Genomic DNA, 20,397 nt, shown 5'->3' on the forward strand with positions numbered 1-20,397 from the left:
GATTTAGCCTGGTTCCAGCCCATAGACCCACCCACTCTCAGAGTGGACTAAAGCTTCAACTGAGTCTGAAATCAGAAACACAGATTCTCATCCACATCACAATCCACACATTTTCAAATTTCAAATAGAAATGTAGAAACTGTGTGTGACACACAATGACGGCTGGTAAAACATTTTGCTTGTAGTGACATACAATAGTTTGGGTGGCAAGACAGAACAGAGTACATTTGGATCAACATGGCCTACTTTAAAACTGATAATGTAGGAAACAGAAAAAAATAAAATAATTTGCTTGAATGTGCTTTTGCAATTTGTCCAAATGAGGTAATCGATGCAATCATGTTTATCATTATGTGCAATTTGCACAAATGACAATGATGTGAAATGATCAAACAGGTAGTCTTGATCATTTCGATTCTGATCTGAGAAACCAAAGTGTCTGAGAAAACTATGTAAATTATGAAGAATACTTCATGACTTCATTAGACTAAAACCTAGAGCCAAGCAGTATGCTTCAAGTCTTAATGAAAATTGATTTGTCCTGCCCCAATACAGCGATTACTTCGGGTGGTCATCATCATCATCATCTTCCTGGTAGCCTCTGTTATGAGATCCTGAGCTTATGTCGTCAGTACATTTGTGGTCATTGGAGGCATGTGAAAGGGCAGGGTGTTTCAAAGCACCTGTAGCCCCATATTGCCTGTCTAGTCTGGAGGACAGGTTTATTCTCTCTCCCTGGCCATCACAGAAGCTGTCTTCAGTGGCTTGGTTGCCTGATATCTATGAATGACATGGGGAGAGTGAGATTCCCTACCTACTTTCTATTGTAAGACAGTCTTGCTTGCCAAAAAGAAAACTGGCAATGTTTCACGATGCAACCAACACATTCTATATAGATATCTGGGGGAAAGACACAGATTTTTCATGCATTTATAAAGAGATAGGCTATACTTTACCTTGTGTTCATGATGATACTGATCTATGGCATACTGGTATTTGGCTGCATTCAGTCCAAGAAGACCAGCCAGTCTTTCTCCAAGGAAATCACAGGCTGGTGATAGACAGCAGTAGTTGTTGACAAGTCAATAAGACAAGTCATACATGACTAAAAATACACTAACATGTTCATGCAGAAAGTCTTGTACATAATACATTTTCAAACTACACTTAAAGGAGTAGTTCACCAATTTTCAACCTGTCTTCATATAATAGGTCCTCAATAATGGTCATGATAAAATATCACAATTTTTTTCTACTTAGTCCAAGTCTCCTAGGAGAGCTGTGTGAAGTTCAGAATCCATAGTCTTGTGACATCATCATTTTCCAAAAAAACATTTTTTATCAATATTTTAAAAAAAAAGATTTTTATTATCGCTAGAACAATGGCTTCCACTTTAAAATTGCAACTTTTCAGGAATAGAAAGCCTGCAGTTTCTATAAGCTGGATTGGCAATCGATGATGTCACAAGACTATGGGTTTCTGACCTGCCCACAGCCCTCCTCTGAAAAAAAAAAATGAAAAAAAAAAGAAAAGCTATTTTTGAGTGAGGATCAATTATATGAACATAGGTTGAAAAGTGGTGGAGTGCCCCTTTAACATTACTGAATAAAGAAGGCGCTGAATTACATCTGATGACCTGACAAAGATGTAATCAAAACGGACATCAAAATGTTTTCTTCTTCTTCCTGTGCTTGCACCCTGCAATTCAAGTAAAAGGCTCCAATCATCCCAGTGGCTCCTGCACCTTCTTTATTCAGTTACATACTGTATGTGTCCACTCCTGAGACGCACAGGGTCAGCCCGATTTTGGCTTGAGTCACGATGGAATATCCCTTTAATAATAGATCCCTTTGTCTACACTTAAATTTACTTACCATGCAGTGACACCCTCCCAACTAGAATGGCCACATTCTTCCATGAGAATGTGGCCTAGAGAGAGAGAGACAGACAGACAGACATTAGATAATGTAATCAGAACATCCTTTTGTTATCATCTTGACGTGATCTCTGCCATGGGTTTCTACAGTACAGCATTGCAAGAAAATCTCTAAAAGAGAATACCAGCACTCAAGGAACTGTCCTTTAAGGCACTTTTATTTAAATACACAAATATTTAAATTATTTCCTGTGTAAATCAAAACCCTATGTTAAGAAAAATAAAAAGTAAATCATTGCAAACTCACATATAGGTTTTAGGACTTTAAACTTTAACACTCATACTGTGTTTGTCTTGAACAGCTTTCTCACCTCCTCTGTTGATTCATTGAAAGCATGTCTACTTGCTGAATCTTCATCTTCAACTTCATCTTCCTCTTCACTGTCCTCCAGTTCTTCTTCCAGAGTTTCACCACTGGAGAAGTGGATGACCCTCCTCTCCCTGGACAGGTTAGGACCACCAAACTGTGTCTCCTGAATGTCCATATCCTGACACACGAATCCCTGTCACTGCTAAACCGAATAGAATTGTTGAGGTATTACAACAATTATGCTCTAGCAGCCTAAATGTCAATGTCATTATGAAACACACCAGCATAGGGTATAAATACCCCAAAAAGTAGAAAAAGCTGATCGTAGACAAACTACTTTGCGATTAGTGTGTGTGAACTTTACAAATAAGAAATAAAGCATCTGAAAGTAATGTGTTACTTGACAAAGTAGCTAATGTGACAAGTAATACCGTTTTGTGTTATGTACAGCTCCCTAATCACAAATCACAGCCAGCACACACAAAATGTTTAACAAGAGCTTGTTAATACATCAGCTAGAGTTAGAAGATTTCCACAGCTTAACCAGCTGTCTACAACATTAACAAAACTTACTTCCCTGAGGTGGCCACTCAATTCTTCAAAGAAATGTTCCTTATCTGATCCAGTGACATGGGGTTTATCCTCTCATTTTCAGGGTTGTACCATTTGTCTTTTCACTCACTCTGATGGAAGAAAAACCAAGACAAATTTAAAAGCCAAACCAAATACAAACTTTACCAGGATGTCAGGTCCTGTTATCAGTCTTGAAACCTGACGCTGCAATAAACAGGAATGTAAACTAAGGCAGGCAGTCGCAAAAGAGGGTTGGGCTTGTTGCACTGTGCAGAATGTCATGGTTTACTGAGAATTCTTACATATAGACTATGCTGTAATGTTTCATATCCTATGTTGAGTTGATGCTTAGCCACAAAACACAATATACATATAAAGTTCACATCTGTTTAGTGTACACAAAACATGAATATGTGAATCCATTTGTTATATTACTGTTTTGAATAAATTCATGTCATACACACACAAAACATTTATGCTTTCATGAATATTTATTTCCATTTGAAACACATTTTAAAATGAAGGACACCATCAGACAAGGCTACAGTAGTGTACATTATGACTCAGAATATATCATCAATAAGCATCTTTAAAAGAAAGAATGAAACAGCATTGGTCCAAATTACGTAGCATTTGTTTCTCAATCAAATCTACTGTTCCTGATGTATACAGTATTGAGCCAACGTGACCGTATATAAAGAAACGGGTATTAACCAACCTTCTAGAACACAACAGTGCTATAACTGTGCACAAGCTACAGCGCCTTTCCCACTGCATACTCCATGGAAAATCTGCATAAGTGACTTTAAAGTGCAAAGGGTTTGCAATATGTAGAAATTATAAAATTACAATATAGTTACTGTACTTCAATGCCTATGTTCAGAATTGTAGGCCTACTGCTGACCCCAGCAGGTAGGTTCCTGCTCACCACCCAGATATCGTTTGAAAGCCGACAAGAGAACCTATAGTAGGGTAAGGTGAGTGAATGAATATGGAAGGAGTACATTACAGCGTAAACAAGACTATGATTGATTGACAGCTAAGATTAATCTGAAATTCCCTGCATTTTTCCCCCTCCTTCAAATCGGTAATAGTTAATTGACATTTTCAACACCTTGTTCGTCCATTTCAAAACACGCCAAACTCCTCAACTATATGAATGACATCATCATATTGTAAATACAAAAGTCGTGTGTCATTTTCTGAACCACACATCGGTATAAGTCTTAGTTGTTCCACTTCTGTACATACATGACCTGGATACAACTCAAGACGAAGTAAATCAAGAGGATAAAACACAATACTTTGTTCTCAGCCGTTGAAAAGCACACTTCAGCAATTCAAAGCATATACACACTTACATGTGTTTCAACAACTACACTGGTGTTTCTAAAGAGGATAGCGAGAAAAGCTACATTATAACCTCAGGATTTGTTTTACATGGGAATTTTATGTTACTGTTTCATTATTAGGCTATCATCCTAAAGCATCAAACAATATAAATAAATTATGATCTAATATTAAACAAGGATTTCTTACAAAATCCCCCAAGCAAGAAAGGAAATGTCTTTCCCAGAAGTAGGTTTAAAAATGTATATTTAAAAAACAGTTACCTACAGTACTCATGTATAAAAAGAATAACTAAAATAGATGGATCATGCAATACGAATACAAAATAAACTGATACAGTAGATGATAGAATGCTACAGTTAAACCAAGACGACCCAGGAGAGTAAACCATGCAGCATTGTTCAATTTGTATTTTTGTCTTGCTGATTTATTTAATTGTAATAATCTTTCATTACATCAGTCGAAGGCATTCCTGATAATAAAATCTCTATTTGGAAGTCAATTAAAGAATTTCCAAGAACAAGCATGGGATGGTTGGGTGAGGGTGATACCAAAATGTAAATTAAATTTGATTAAAACAGGAATCTCTGACTTAATTTATGGGTAAATATCTGTTTCAGTCTTATTAGTAAGATGTTAATTGCAATTTATGACGCTACTCTATGTGCAGCCAAGAAACTAACTCCAATAAAAAATGAAACAATTTCTCTCATCCTTTACCCAGGACAATATTCACAGCTCATTATTCAGTATGGTTTAGTTAAAACCATAGCTAATCAGAGCCAGCCAACTGTGGGAGTATCATTTTAGAATGGTTCCGTTTAGGCATTAGGTAAGAGATGGCTAGTTTTATTTGGGTATCAGGTTAGAGCTTAGGTTTAAGGTTTAAAAATGGCTGTGTTTATTGCGACCATCAGGTCGCACGTTACTATGAAAACCTCCACCGGCTGTCTGTCTGTCTGTCTGTCTGTCTGTCTGTCTGTCCGTCACGTCACATCAGACTTTTGGCCCTACTCTTATCTCCGGCACCGTTGCCCCTATCCATGCCAAACTTTGCACACACACTCCTTGGCTGCCAAACCACAACCTCCAGCCCTGATTTCTCACATGGCCCTCTTCTAGCACCACCATGAGGCCGATTTTTGCAAAACACATTTTTGGACACTGCTCCTACAGATTCTACCCTAAAATCACGCAAAGCGGTACACAGTATCTCTAAAGTCATGTCATCAACATGGATCTGTCCCATTTCCCATATTCCCTCCTGATTGGCTACGATTGCCTTCTAAAGTTTGTGTCTGCGACCTGATGGTCACTTATCTCCCGATTAGGGAGTCTTACTGGAGGTTGTTAGGTTTAAGTTTAAGCTTACAAATGAATGTTTTACTTTAGAGGTGGCATTTAAAATGGTTGTGTTCAGGTGTTTTTGTATGGTCAACATCAGGATAAGGATCTGAGAGGGTGGTCACTGGTCAGCCAGCAGTTTACCTATGAGATTGTATGAGCTCAATCTCCAGATTTAGAGCTTATATAAATTGGGTATCAGTGCCAGTTCAGGACCCACAATCTCATTTATTTAATTTGTCTCCATTATCTGCTGCCTGAGGAAGAGTTAACAGTGGAAACACATTGCTAAGTGGTCTGTATGTACATACTGTATTGCCATTTTAATTTTGTCTGAAAGCCAAATTAAACACCGCTATGGGGGCAAAATTAAGGCTTTTAACAAAGTGTTGTTTTTTTTTTTGGCATTATACAATGTCTTTTTTAAATGTTCTGTATCTGAGGGCAAGCCAGTGCACTCCAATGCCAGAGAGCTTGGCAGTTCAAGGAGGATAATGAATGTCTGTGATGATGTGGTACAGCCTATAACTAAATGCACTGCATTTTATCAGCAAAAAATGTAAAACATCATGAATACAGAACAAGAAAAAAATAATAAGCCTTTTTCCTTGTGGGGGATGACTTTTTCATTGAAAGAAAATAGGTTCCCTCACTACAGTAGGTGTTAATGAGTCTTGAGGAGGCGTGGCGAGTTAAGGTTTAGGATATGACACAGCCTGTATCTTTCTGAGGCTTCAGGTCGGGCTCTTTCACTGGCTTCACCTCCTCCTCCTTGGGTTTGGCCTGGAGTCAAAGCAGAACAACGTGGAATAGTGGTACCAAGTCAACATGGAGATCAGATGTGAAACATTATCAATCAGAAAACAGAAACCCACAGAAACCTATAATGACCTTTTCTTCTTGTTTACTTGTTTGTTTATTGTGAAAATAACGTTAATAACTATAACCAGAGAAGAATTAACTTTGGACTGGATTAAATGATGAGGGCAATTTCACCTTCATATCATACATGTCCTATGCAGCTTAAAGGGATGCTGAACCTTGGTAGTACCGTGGCTTGTACAGCTACCTGGGTAAGAGACTAGGTACAAATATTGTCGACCATCGTTATCTGTTGCTTCAGTGCTATGTGACAGGAATTTTTGGGGCAATCACCTGAAGCCGGACAGGGCCGATCTGATCATGTGGGAGAGATATATTTCTATTTAAAGAATGCATTTATTTATTGTGCAGACTTATTTATTTACTATTTATTACACAAAACAACTATTATTAACAGCACTGGGGAATGACACACAACAAAATGGCCACTAGAGGTCACTCAAGAACTGGCAAGAGATAGATCAATTTCAAAGATCAGCAAAGACAAGCATATTAACAGGCAAAATATATAAAAATGTAGTAACAAACAAAAGGCAGTGTAATGCCTCTGAACATTGGCTTGCTGGTGCATTATCCCATAATGATAATAGGCTTGGCATTCAGGATGTAAAATAAAAGAAGCCTAGTGTGGCTTATAAAACAAACATCACTGAAGCGCTCAGTCTCAACTCATATGCAAGGAATAGAGAGAGTTGTGAGAGTGGAGAGGGCAGGAAAGCGAAACTTCCTTGTTGGTATTCAAATGTCTGCTTTAATTTAAGGTTTTGTGTGTGTGAATACACTGCCTGGTAGAGCAACATCTGAAAAGTATGTGCGTGCTGCTGAGAGGGTGTAACAGCTGGGCTCAGCGTGAGAGAGTAGTCGTTAGGATCCGAGGACATTTCTTGTGAAGCCTGTTTTATAACTTTTATAACTGTCCTCCACAGTGTTGATCAACATACAAGCTGTCTTGAGCTGCATACAGTAGGATACATTTGATGCGTTCTCTGCCTTTTTCTTTTCACTCTCTGTTTTCAGTTTAAGAAACTGCCCGGATCCTGATAGCTGGCTGATCCGACTGTAGCATGCCTACTCTGCGATGGAGGAACCAGAAGTAGTGATTCCATTTCGGTTACATAGGGTAAGGTCTCATTACATAGGATTAGTTTAGGAATAGCAAGTTCCTCGATCGCTAGCACAGAGGTACAGTAACAGATAAAGATGGTCAATATTTGGACTTATATTATGCTGTAGCTAATAGCTATACAACCAGGTCCAAGATCACTTTAACTACATTGCTATTCTGAAAAGGTTATAGTAGGGGTTGGCCAACATCTGGCAAAATAGATGAACATTCTGCCATAATAACCACACATTGAGCGAAAATTGCAGACCTACAGTGCAAGCTCACAACGCATCGCAACGTGTTGTGATCTTGTAGATTTTTCCTTTGACATACAACAAAGTATATAGGGTTTAAGTCGTTAAAATATACATGTACAATAAGCCACGTTTTAGTTAGGGCTGTCACGATTATGACATTTTACATGACGATTAATTGTCACTCAAATAATTGCGATTAACGATTTAATTGTGTTTTTGTCGTTGACAATTACATTTCTGTTTGGCTTGTAGGCTTTGAAGTTGCACATGGCAGATATGACACATAACCTAAATATACAAAGAAATTACTGACATATTTCACAACTTTATACTTAAAATAAGAACACTGATAGTGGAAATAGCCGATCTACAAGCTCACAACGCGTCACATCGCGTTCTAGTACCTTGTCGTTTTTGGCCCCCTTGGTGAGGTCAAAGGTGGCGTAGACCTCAGGAGTGCACTGTTCACTGAGGGCTGGCAGCTCAAAGGCAATGGGCTCTGCGAGGCCGTAGCTGGCCTTCAACTCCAACTGTGGTGCCTCGGCTGGGACCTTGTGGAAGTAACTGGATAGAAGATAAAAAATTTAACAAAAGACATATTAAAAGATTAATAAAATGTATAGAAATTCATAGAAGTTATTATTAAGCTGTCGTATGTGTGCGTGCTTTCAAGTGAATAAATGTAGGCATTTAGCAGATGCTATTATCTAGGGAAAAGTGCAATCAATTGTTTATATTTGTCAATAAATATAAGAATGTTACCACTAAGGCTGGGACTTTAACTGATTAATTGCGATTAATTAATTATAGAAAATTAATGCGATTAAAAAAATTTACGCATTTTAATCGCACTTAGTTTTTGCACCACAGAACCTTCAGTTTTGGGCATACCGATCATAGCGATGCACCAACCAAGAAGAGACAACAAACGCAAAGGGAGAAGTAGCCGATCAGAGCGCTTTGCTTGGCCCAGTGGATGCGAAAAATTAGATTTAAAAAACTCACTTGTTTGATTCACTCGTACAACAAAATGTGTTTTATTTGAAAAAAATGCTTCTCAGGTCAAATATCGATGTGCGATTAAAATGTGATTAATTGCGATTAATTAATCACAGAGCCTGTAATTAATTAGATTAAAAAATGTAATCGCATCCCAGCCCTAGTTACCACACATATGCATGTGTGGGTTTATATTGTCCCTTGTAGAAGAGTATAGCAGATACACTTTCACACATGCATGTTCCCTGCCAACATGTCTTTATACTGTAACTGCCCTGTTTTTATGCATACGCACCATGCTTTTGCATGCAGAAGTATTAAAATGGTTGCACACTGCTGCATCTTTTATTTATTTTTTAGGGCAAGGAGAGAGACAGAGAGAGCAAGGGACCCAGTGGTCCGAAAATAAAGACCAAACCGGGCAGCAGTGTGCAAACGTGATTGACATAACGTGAGGTTGATTTCTTTATTTACCTGCTCCGAAATTCGCTCCTATATTCAGCCAAAAAAAAAGCAGCAGTGTGCAACGACCTTTAGTCTGCCAAAGTAAACAGTTTTCTGCATGGACTGAGATGTCTTCACATTTGCACATTAGGGCTGGGAAATATACAGTATCAATATTACATCGATACTTACGAGACTAGATATCGGCTGGGATTGGATTGGATATTGCAATATGGTGTGGCCAATATGTCCTCTTTGCCTGTCCTTGCTATTCTATTATTTACCTTTACCCGCTTACTCATTACAGACATTACTAATCATCATTTATCAAAAAAAAAAAAACATGATGCATTTTGTGAAGGCACAAATACTCAATACTAGCGACATTAAGCAGACCGTTTCTACTACCGCAACGTGAGGCGGGACTACGGCTGCTATGACGTAATCGCCGTAGCGATCAAAATGGTTAAGCAAAGCCTCGGCGGCGACGGGTTCCCACCCCTTTCATTGAACGCTTTGGTTCCCATGGCGACGCGCACATGCAGCAGACGGAGTAGGCGCTACGTGGGAAGGGACCTTCTGCCGTAGTAGAGACGGCCTCGGCGATGGCGGGTTTATATATCGAGCGCGGATCATTTCCGATTACCGTTGTCATCTGCCGTTGCCGTAGCGTTGCTTAAACTGGCTACTATCTTGTCCCCATCGCCCAACGCTATAGCACGTGTTCTGTCTGCGATGTGTGACTCACATGAAACCGTTCTCTCGTTGGCACTTCTCCAAGGTGTTCTTAATGAGGCTTCCCAGCTTGAGGAAGAAAAGCTGTTCCGAGGGTTTGGCTGTGCTGCCTGGGCCTTTGGTCTGCCGGTAGTCTTTACACAGGGCCTCGGCACGGGAGTAACCTAAAAAACAATGACATCATCCCCAGAACACGCACAACAGGCAGACGTGGCGGACGAGGAGTGAGGAGGAGGAGGAACATGGACAGAACAGAATGTGAGCAGAGGAGCAACACTTGACTTGATAGCCTAATCCTATCCTGTGTTGATCTCTTGACCTCAGCGTATTTTATGTGCACATGTATAATACTACCCAGTAAAATCCTCAGTCTTCATTTTACTCAAATGTTGTACAATTTCAAGAACTTAACACTGGAATTTACAGAATTTACAATTTAACCCTTAAGTTCTGTTCAGATTCACTTCACCTTGGTTTTGTTCACGGGTCATTTTGACCCAATTTGGTTTAAAAAACAACACCAATATAAATTCTAACTTAACAAATCATCATCCTACATTGACTTTGTCTCAATTCCAAACAATTCATATGATATATATGGTAAATGTTTGCATTTATGCTTTGCTATATCACATTAAACACTGAAAGAGCTAGGCATGTTTACTGATAGCTGACATTCATGTAAAATAAGAGCTGAACACACATGTGAACATGGAAACACACGTTAATGTCACATATGAATGCACACTTGTACGTATACACTAGGAAGCACATGCTTCACAAACACGGACTGCATGTGAGGCACATATGAGCTTCTTGCACCTCCTGCAAGCAGTCTATCTTCCTGTCTGCTGTTGTAGGACACACTGAACAGCGATTTCTCTTGCCAGATGCTTCAACTCCACGTTCACTGTTTATTTTACCATTTCTATCATTTGGATTGTTTGGAATTGAGACAAAGTCAATGTATGATGATGATTTGTTAAGTTAAAATTAAAAAATGGGAGGGGGTGCATATGGTAGTAGTGCAAACAATATATATATATTACATGTTAATCACAGAAGAATCTTTAAGGCCAGTGAGTTTCAGGTGGAAAAGATTTAAACTTCTACCTTCTTTCAAATTAAAACGTATAACGGGTCAAAATGACCCGAACAGAACTTAAGGGTTAATCTGTACATACTTAATGGAAAACCTTGATATTACACATACTGTGCTGAGTGCTGACAAGTTGTGTATAGAGAACAAATGCATGTGGAGTATGTTTGCACGGTCACCTCGAACATGCACGCACACACACAACCCCAAACTAAATGTTCCTATTAATCTTACTCTGAGTAATTAGACTGTGATGCTTTGTATATAGAATGCAGCACACACATGTGGTTCTAGAAATCTTGCCTTCTCCCTTCCGTAGACGTACTTACACTTCTCTGCTTCTTGAAGTGACCTAATAGATTCTCCACACTTGTCGCTCGCCAGCAGAGTCTGTCCATGATAGCAATATGCCTGCCAACAGAAGGCATTTCCATAAATAAAGAGAAACATTGTTTGCATAAGGAACACAGGCAGAGTGCGCTCTCCCTCTCCCTCCCACAGCTGGGACTCCAAACAGGGCTGAAACATGGCCAAGTCCTGCCGTCTGCAAGGCCAAGGGCCGATGAGCTGCCCAGAAGGAACTGATCTGTTATTAGGCTTTTATTGCAGAACCCACAGTCTGATGTTGCAGAACTGGACCAGTGGGTGAACAATGACCAAATGGTTGGGTAGGTAAGCAAGTAGGTCGTAGTGGCCCATCGCTGGTACCAGCCCAACGAGAACGTCTATCCCCTTTCAATGCACTACTAGACCCCTGGGAGATAGATTGTTGAGGTGGAGCACCACACCTACCATCAGCTCCCAGCACTGACCGAACGCCCGAAACGTACCCTGACATGCGCTGACTTGTCAGTGCCCGGGATCAAACTCAGAAAAGGCGAGGGTTCTACAAAATGAGCCACTAGGTGTTGGGTAGGACTCTTAGGTTAGAAACTAATATTACCAATATATGCCAGTGCTGATTATAGCATGACATTTCCTCACATCACACACTAACATTTTGTTCTTGTGATTGTGTGATTAAAACAAATCTAAAGATGCGGTGGTGGTAAATTCATTAGGATAAGAAATTAAATGTTTACAAAATCACTTAAACACTTTTTGAAACACTTCAAATGTAAATCAACCAGTACTATATATGTAGTACAGTACAGTAGTTCATACTAAGTAATAATAAGCGAAAGCAGTCAGAGAGAGACCACAATGCCAAAAATCTAACCACATATTGGAGGTTAATTTCAGTCTGTCTTTAGAGCTTCAGGTGGAGATCATACAACTAAATAAGTATGTGCATGATGGACTTACATAGGCCATGTAAAAGTGTTGCTTCAGTTGAAGGTATTTCCTCCACTTGCTGCTGCACTCTGGCTCCAAGGTGTTCAGCGTATGGTCTGAGGAGACAGGCACTCTTAATGGACCATTATATCGCATGCAATGGAAACCTGCTGTCTTGCTGTGTAAACCTCATATAAGTGGGGTTAATATGTCCATAGTCTCGCGTGGCCAGACTGTTGCCTCCCACAATTTTCAAATGCTTCTGTCATACAGTCTGGAGAGCGAAAGCTCTGACCTTGAGTAAAATATAAAGCGGATGTGAAGCGTCCTCACCACTTCTGTTTCGTATTTACAGTCGTGCGATATCATCTAAGCATATATAGCTTGCTACTTAGCAGAAATGGAAATTAAAAAATGTATGTAAAGATAATAATATTAAAATATATTTCCGTGTACGGAAATATCAGCTTCTATTACTCGGATTTTGGGAGGTGTAGTTCCAGACTCTACATAGCATTCAGAGATTGTGGAATAGTTGTCTGGCTACGTGAAACTTCTAGTATGTACATAATACATAAGCACCCAAAGTAGTAATGTTTGAAAAATGAAGCGTATGTCACTACAGTTGCAAAAGCACTGACCGGCTTTCTGATAAAAGTTTGCCGTCTCAAACGACAACGCTGCAACGAGTGTAGCATTATGCTTCAGTTCAATCGCTCTGGCAATCGTCACTGTGGAAAAGACAAGAAAAGGAGATGCAGGGTGGATAAGAGCCAGACAGGATAGGAGAAACAACTTCATATAAACAAACAGTATATAGTATATTATCTGAGTAGCCAGCATCATATGGCTGAGCTAACAAGAGGTTCTAAGGTCAACACTCCTGTAGGTCCAAGGCTGCATAGAATACATTCCATCTTTTACCAAATTCAGCAGAGAGAAAAGTCAGACATTACTTTTGAATTGTGCAATGTAAACCCAAAACTGTTAACTGCTAAATTGGAAGCAAATTAGAGATTTCTATTTTATTTGGTTAATCTGCTGCTAAAAGGCTGAAATGGCAATTCACTTTTGTTATGCTTTAGAATGGCTAGTAAATGCCTTTGCACACAGGGTCCGATTTTCCGCGAGGAAAAACCAGACAATAAATTAACACATGGTGTCTCTATGACCTCATACACACCGGGTCAGAATGTGTCCAGATTCGGACAACATTGTCAGTTTTTTTTCCATGCAGAAAATCAGACCCTGTGTGAAAAGGCCTTAACTGTAGTGCTATCTACCTTCCTGTGCCTCTGCTTGGCACTGGATGATGTAGGCATCAATAACTCGTGGCTCCAGGTCTCGGCCCTTCTCAGCTGGGGTGATAAGACGGGGGATGTGGACCTCCTATGATACACACCGGGCATATAAGGTCTAAAACTTTCAACAGTCTACTGAGCCAAGGACAGGAGACATGAAAAACCCTGTAAAACGTGTAGGTTCACAGTACCAGATTGTCTTTTCAATGTCCAATATGGGACTTGTTTTGAACATAATACGTAAATCAGCGTTGTATGCAATTACTATACATTATAAGAGTTTGATTTGTCGATGAAAAATGTGTTTACAGTACAGTACACTTAAGTAATGTACAGTATAAGTTTCTCGCCTTGAGGTTTTTGAATATGCCAGCAGCAACCTTCAGGCTACGGTGGACATCTTTTGCCTCTGCCTCCGTTACGCTGTCAAAAGAAATACAGTATGTTTGCAAGTATCCGTCAATGCCAAATCTGGTGGGCTCACGTTGACGAGCATTTATCAGATCAACAGACAATACACACAGGACAGGTAAACAAGACATACTTCTCCTTCCCTGCTAGTCGTGAGGCAAACTTGGTGTACCAGAGTGCCACGTTGAAGGCCATGGAAACCAGTTCAAAGATGGCATCCTGCTGAGCACTGCAGGAAGACAGAAATGGGAAAACAAACAGGGCGGTCACAATAGTTACGAGGATGGAAAGTTTCCACCGGCCAAGGTTCATTTCATGTTATACTCCATCACAGGTAAAGAGCATTGGGGCTATGTTTTTCAAGTTTTAGGTCTGCAAGATTTAAGCTATGGAGGATAAACTCTCCTCTAGCACCACCCTTGGGCCAAATTTCCAGCTGGGTGTAAAGAGTAGCACATTTGCGATTTAAAATGTTATACTACTGTGGCCAGTAGACAGACATTTTAGTCTCTAACGGTAAAGCTCACTCACTAAATTCCTGCTACACACTGTAATAACATAGTAGGGCTCCATTGGGGATAGAATAATTATGTAACTGATGACAAATGGTTTGCAGTGACCACTTCATGCAGTGCAGACCTTTGGAAGGACAGGTGCCCTATTGTAAACAAGCCACCCAACAATATGCATTATTATTTTAATTGTGGAAAACAGGTTTTATTTTAAATGTGGTGAAAACCGAGAGTACAGTTTCATCTTATTTGTTGGGACTCGGGAAAATTCCAGACATGCCTAGTGTCCTAGAACCAGAATTATCAGCAAACATAGGGCCATGCCAACAAAATGACCTAGATTAGCCTTTGCATCGAATGAGAGCAGGGCAGAGAGCAAATGCTCCTCGGAGCCCAGGTTTCACAGCGAGCGGTTCATGATTTGAGGCATTCCTGCTAACTTTGGAAGCCAAAAGAAATCGATTACGATTCATGTGAATATATTTTCTTAATGAAAAAAGGGTTGCAACGCGTTGTGAGCTTGAAGATCAGCTATTTTCACTATTTCTGTTCAAAGTATTATACAGGGCTCATTCATAGGTTAATCAGACTAATCAATTATTTTGTTGATTAATGAAAGAAATCGAATCTATTCTCGTGTCGATTCTTTGACATAAAAAATAAAAGAAAACCGTGCTTCTCGATTATAACATTAACCAACATGTCAGTTATTGGTTCTAAATATCGCTTTGAGGTATTATTACTTCAGTTAATCGCCCAGTTCTACACCTTATGTGTGCAGGTGTGCATCAATGGACTTTCAACGTAAGACGTTTTAGTACTTCACCACTTTTAACCTAGCGTCCCTATTTTGGGCAAGTAATTAACAGGTTTACATTTTTTAAAACATTTAGAAAAATAGCCGAAATAGCTGATCTACAAGCTACCAACTTGTCGCATTGTGAGCCTGTAGATCAGATATTTTCACTTTATGACAAGTGTCGTACGATGATTTATGTGTACAGTGTGCAGCTTTACCTGGGTGTGTTTCCTTGTAAGGTGTCTGTCCACTTGAAGTTCTGAATATATCTCATCTTGTTCTCCTGTGTTGTTCCATCCAGGGAGGCAATGAAGCCTATTGTACAATAAACCAGTCAAAATGCACAGCAGCAGCTGGTTAGTAGCAACGCAGTCATCAAAAATATTAGCAACGTTAGAGGACAAAATTAAACACTGCTTGAGTGCAATGTATCCAACACTTCATCACAGTAATACCTATTAAGCACTCCATCACTCAAATAATTATTTGACAATATTGTAGACAAACAAAAAGTGTTTATAATTGTCATACCAACAAGGCACATTGGTGGAAAACAATGGCACTACCATTATGATTGAGAGTGAAATGTCATATACATTGAGTATGGGCACACACAAAAAAAAAGTTATAGAATTGACTAATGACCCTCCATTCCTTACCAACTCCCTTTGATCCCATTTCTTATCAATTACTATCAACAATTTAGAATGTAGGGCCTAGGCATTTAGTAGACCCTCTCATCTTGAGAGACTTTCAAGCAGGGCTGTCACAATTATTACATAATCGTCTAATCGCAATTATTTGACATAATCACGATTATTTTTCATAATCGTTTCCAAGTTGGAAAATGTTCATAAGTAAAAAATAGTGGAAATAGCCGATCTACAAGCTCACAACACGTCGCATAGCGACGCGTTGTGAGCTTGTAGATCTGCTATTTCCACTATCAATGTTATTTTTTTTAAGTATAAAGTTGTCATATATGTCAGTAATTTCTTTGTATATTTAGGTTATGTGTCATATCTACCATGTGCAACCTCAAAGCCTAAAAGCCAAACAGAAATGTAATTGTCAACGACAAAGACACAATTAAATCGTTAATCGCAATTATTTGAGTGACAATTAATCGTCATGTAAAATATCAAAATCGTGACAGCCCTATACTTTCAAGTGCAAGATATACTTTCTCCAAAGTGGCATGAACCCTACTACAGGGTAAATGATAGTCACCTTGTAAGAGGGAGAAGTAAGCATCTGTAGCGCTTTTCATCATCTCTGTGTTGCACGTGACGTCGGTGAACATCTCCAGGAGACGAGCTCTGGCTGTCCTCAAATCACTTTTGTAAAAGATTAAAAGCAAATAAAATTAAAAAGTCAGTCAGTATTCATAGTTAGTGTTTCATTACACTGCTACACAACCATCTTGTTCAGCAAACGCGTGGTTGAGATCAAATAAGTGACACCTTTGCAAAGAGTTGTATTAATAGAAATGTGCTGTATTATAAAGATTTAAAGAAACCGTATTCAACATGGTTAACTTATGAGTAGACAAACTTGCTATGACATAAGTTACAGCAATATTTAATAATGTCATAAAGGCATTGTGTACAGTACACATAAGTATAGTAGGATACACATTTAAGTGTTAATTTATCCATTGTACTGGTGTACAAAATATGACCGATTGACCGTTACTGGTGCAGTTGATCACATTTGTACACTACCAGAGTTAACAGCCAGGATCTCAGCATCATCCAGACCTTTTGTGTGATCAGTGGTGTGACATGGATTTTTTAAGTGACAAAATGAGCGATTTAAACTCTTTATTTCAACACGCTGCTTCGATTTTCTTCCACGCTTAAGAAGTAAACAGATGAGAGACCGGTATAGGACCTTTACTTTTTGGATAGGATGTTCAAAAAAGGTAAGAAGTGTTCCTTGATGACGGAGCTTCCACCCAGCCGCAAGATTGTGGATGGCTTGTGTGAGGAACCTCATCTCGGAGCTGCATAGCGGAGGGAGAGGTGAAAAGGAGCTAGCTTTACACAGACTCACCCACACACAGTCAAGTCTGCAAAGAATGCTAGGCAAACGTCTCCTGCTGGCTGTAAATGAGGACGTAGGTGAGGCCGAGTAATGTTATGCAAAGCAGCCAGGTGTAGTGGGGGATTGAAGTGTTGACCGCGCCGTCACACATCTTGATGACGTGTGCGCGTGCATGTGGGGCGCGCAGCTTGATAAGTGTGGGCTCGCCGAGCCTAACCGAGCCGGCGGCGTCTCATCCCTGTGTCTGTGTGTGATGGTGATAACATTATAACTAAAATACATACTTGCATATCTTATTGGCAGCAGGGCTTCCAGCCACTCCATAGAAGTTGAAGGAAACCGGCGCTGTGGCCTTCAGTGGGTTTCTGTGAAACCAATGTGCCATCCTGTGGCTTGGATGATGAAGACACACCTAAATAAAAAGCTAGTGGAGGAGAAGAGGAGGAAACAGTTGATCACTGAAAGATACTCTTATCTCGCAGAGCTATTACCTGCTGAACTGGTCTCAACAACAACAGACACGTGTTAAGTATGATCTTGGACAGCAGTGTGACTCATTGTTTAGCACAGTGGGGTCCGGGGACCCCAGGGGTCCTTGAGGGAATTCCAGGGGGTCCCCGGCTAAATGATTTAGGAAGTAGGAACCAACACCAAATGGACCCTTAAATTGACATTGCTTTTACTATATAAATTGGGGTCTCAGAGATAGAAATGCCATTAAATGGGGGTCCGTAGCCTAAAATGAATGTCAAACCGGGGGTCCTTGAAATTAAAATGTTTGGGAATCACTTTGCTAGAGCCGTAAAAATCTTCTCTTATGGGGGTCCCTGGCATTATCTTTTCAATATCCTCGAGTGGACATAAACAAGTCTATAGTATATGATTCTTTGGCCTGTTTAGCTGTAACGCTAACTAGCATTAGCTCGTTAGCCCCTTTACTCTTGTCCACTTATAGGCAAATAGACAGAACACTCCCACGGACCGTTTCTATAGCGATGATAATGTTGAAAACGAGTTTATTTTATTTTAACTGCTTTTTTGACTAATGTAGGACCAAACAAACCCTTACGTAATCTAGGAAAAGTGACCGCTAAACATTAGCATTTATCTTGAGACGTGTACAGTTTGATGGAAATCAAACTAGGCCTCCATTTCAGCTGGCTTTTAGTGTGCGGCAGCATACAAGCACTGAAGGAAGACGATCACAAAACAAGAGGATAAAAGTAATGGGTGTTGACCACTGTTACCTTAGCACAACAAACAACAACAACGCTGTGGGGTCCGTTTAGGTTTAAAGCCCTTTGGAAACTCTGACAGTCACAATTCACTTCCGGAAATAAACACGAGTGGTTTCTGTCCAATCGAGCGGCTGCGCCTGAGTCACGTGATCTGTGTGTAAGAGAGACCAGACAGAGACAGCTCTGTGATCAGCCTTGTGGTTTACAGTCTACTATGGCTGTGGCTGTCAGGGCTTGTTGTTTACTCTGTTTGAAATGAAGGTCCATGTTTTTATTTTCTAGAATTCAGTGTGCCATGTCAACATACATTTTTAATGATACATATTTTGACATATTTTGATTGGAAGGACATTGTTATAACGATAATTAGACCCAGAGAACTCCCTCCCCAGTCAGAGTTCAGAGTTTTAATGAATGTATAAGTATGTGCAAGATCATATGTAACTTGCTGCAAATTAGCTAACTTCATTTAATTGACTACGTTTATATATATGTTTTAAATAAAAATCCTCTCACACTTCTGCCAGTGTGCCAGTACTCACCCTCCTCTGTGCCAATGTTGTCACTCAGTTGTGCCTAAGGTTGCCTACCCCTGCTCTGTTATATCAGAGAAACACTGATCTGAGGGCAGCGTTGTGTTCTGTTCAGAGCTTGTTTACTGATTATGATCAGAGACTCCAAAAACCTCCTCTCGTGTAATGAAAAACGCCCTGTTGTTGAATGAAAAACATGATCATCCCACAATGATCATCTTTCATAGGCGGCCAGATATTAAGGGAGCCAAAGCTATAACGGCTGTTATTTTTTTTACAATAGTAAAATTAAGAACAGCAGCTGTGTTTATCTTGTGTTTGTGTAAAGATGGACACAAGTGAAAAATCAACAATTTTTATTTTCCCACTTTGGCAACCATTGGGTGATGTGAAAATAGAGCAATTAACAATTATTTGACATGGTAGAAGACAAACAATACAAGATTTGGTCTGACTCTTAAGTATTATGTACACCTCACACACAGTCAAGAATACCCCCAAAAAACACAGTAAGTTACCTTTTATAAAGATGGACATGGATTAACAACAGCGAAGAGAAACAATAGCCCAAATCAAATCTAATGAAGCTCATAACGAATAGATTGTGCTTTAAAAAAGATTGAAAAAAACAAACAAAAGGTTTAGACGTTAGAGCAATGAATCATTCTAATTTGTTTGACATAAAATTACCCATCAATTTCTATAAGGCACATATTTACAATTTGAGGGGCAGAATAAACTGTCCAAAACGAATTAACGTCATGGAAAGTCAAGAAACATACAGGGTTGTCACAGTGCCATACACAGTAAAATCCTAAGTATTCAGTGGTCATAGGAGTAAAATGATCCACTTGTCTTGAACCCTAGCATCCTTAGTCAAGAATAGCAGATCTTCAAGCGTTCAACGCGTTGTGATCTTGTAGATGGTCAATTTATGGCGAAAGGGATTTGGTGTAGATTGAAAAAGTCAAAGGGGTTTAAGTTTTAAACTTTAAGTGGGTAATACTGAGGATTTTAACGTGTATGGTGATAGTGGAATGATGATCAACATGCTCCCGTACAAAGTCCATCTGTATAAAGGTCATATGCCCTTTACGTGATTTTAGTCCCTGGGGAAAGAAATGCCATTATCAAGAGTTGATGACATATTAATATGCAATACCAGCAAGCCCGCATAAATAAGTATTTGTGTATATTTGATCTAAGTCTAAGTAACTCTTAAAATATGAATTTTGTCATGTTTTGGC

The 20,397-nt window shown here is 39.5% G+C and overlaps 2 protein-coding genes across 2 annotated transcripts; both read right to left on the reverse strand.

The window, feature by feature from the left end:
- Nucleotides 1-13: 13 nt before the first annotated feature.
- LOC308300491 (uncharacterized protein) lies at nucleotides 14-2,969 on the reverse strand. Its single transcript, XM_080744338.1, has 5 exons — nucleotides 2,821-2,969; nucleotides 2,249-2,449; nucleotides 1,876-1,930; nucleotides 957-1,051; nucleotides 14-780 (listed from the first exon to the last, which is right to left on the reverse strand). Exons 2-5 carry the CDS (start codon nucleotides 2,420-2,422, stop codon nucleotides 559-561), a joined length of 546 nt encoding a protein of 181 aa, XP_080600464.1. The 5' UTR covers nucleotides 2,423-2,449; nucleotides 2,821-2,969; the 3' UTR covers nucleotides 14-558.
- A 364-nt stretch (nucleotides 2,970-3,333) lies between these two features.
- brox (BRO1 domain and CAAX motif containing) lies at nucleotides 3,334-19,218 on the reverse strand. The gene is made up of 14 exons (XM_080744420.1): nucleotides 19,160-19,218; nucleotides 18,627-18,768; nucleotides 17,664-17,803; nucleotides 16,564-16,670; nucleotides 15,552-15,648; nucleotides 14,156-14,251; nucleotides 13,962-14,034; nucleotides 13,594-13,699; nucleotides 12,952-13,041; nucleotides 12,341-12,426; nucleotides 11,365-11,446; nucleotides 9,950-10,100; nucleotides 8,163-8,322; nucleotides 3,334-6,297 (listed from the first exon to the last, which is right to left on the reverse strand). Exons 3-14 carry the CDS (start codon nucleotides 17,762-17,764, stop codon nucleotides 6,214-6,216), a joined length of 1,233 nt encoding a protein of 410 aa, XP_080600546.1. The 5' UTR covers nucleotides 17,765-17,803; nucleotides 18,627-18,768; nucleotides 19,160-19,218; the 3' UTR covers nucleotides 3,334-6,213.
- Between the last annotated feature and the right edge of the window lie 1,179 nt (nucleotides 19,219-20,397).

Source organism: Nannobrachium achirus (assembly GCF_963921795.1).
Source record: "Nannobrachium achirus genome assembly, chromosome: 16".
Lineage (NCBI taxonomy): Eukaryota > Metazoa > Chordata > Actinopteri > Myctophiformes > Myctophidae > Nannobrachium > Nannobrachium achirus.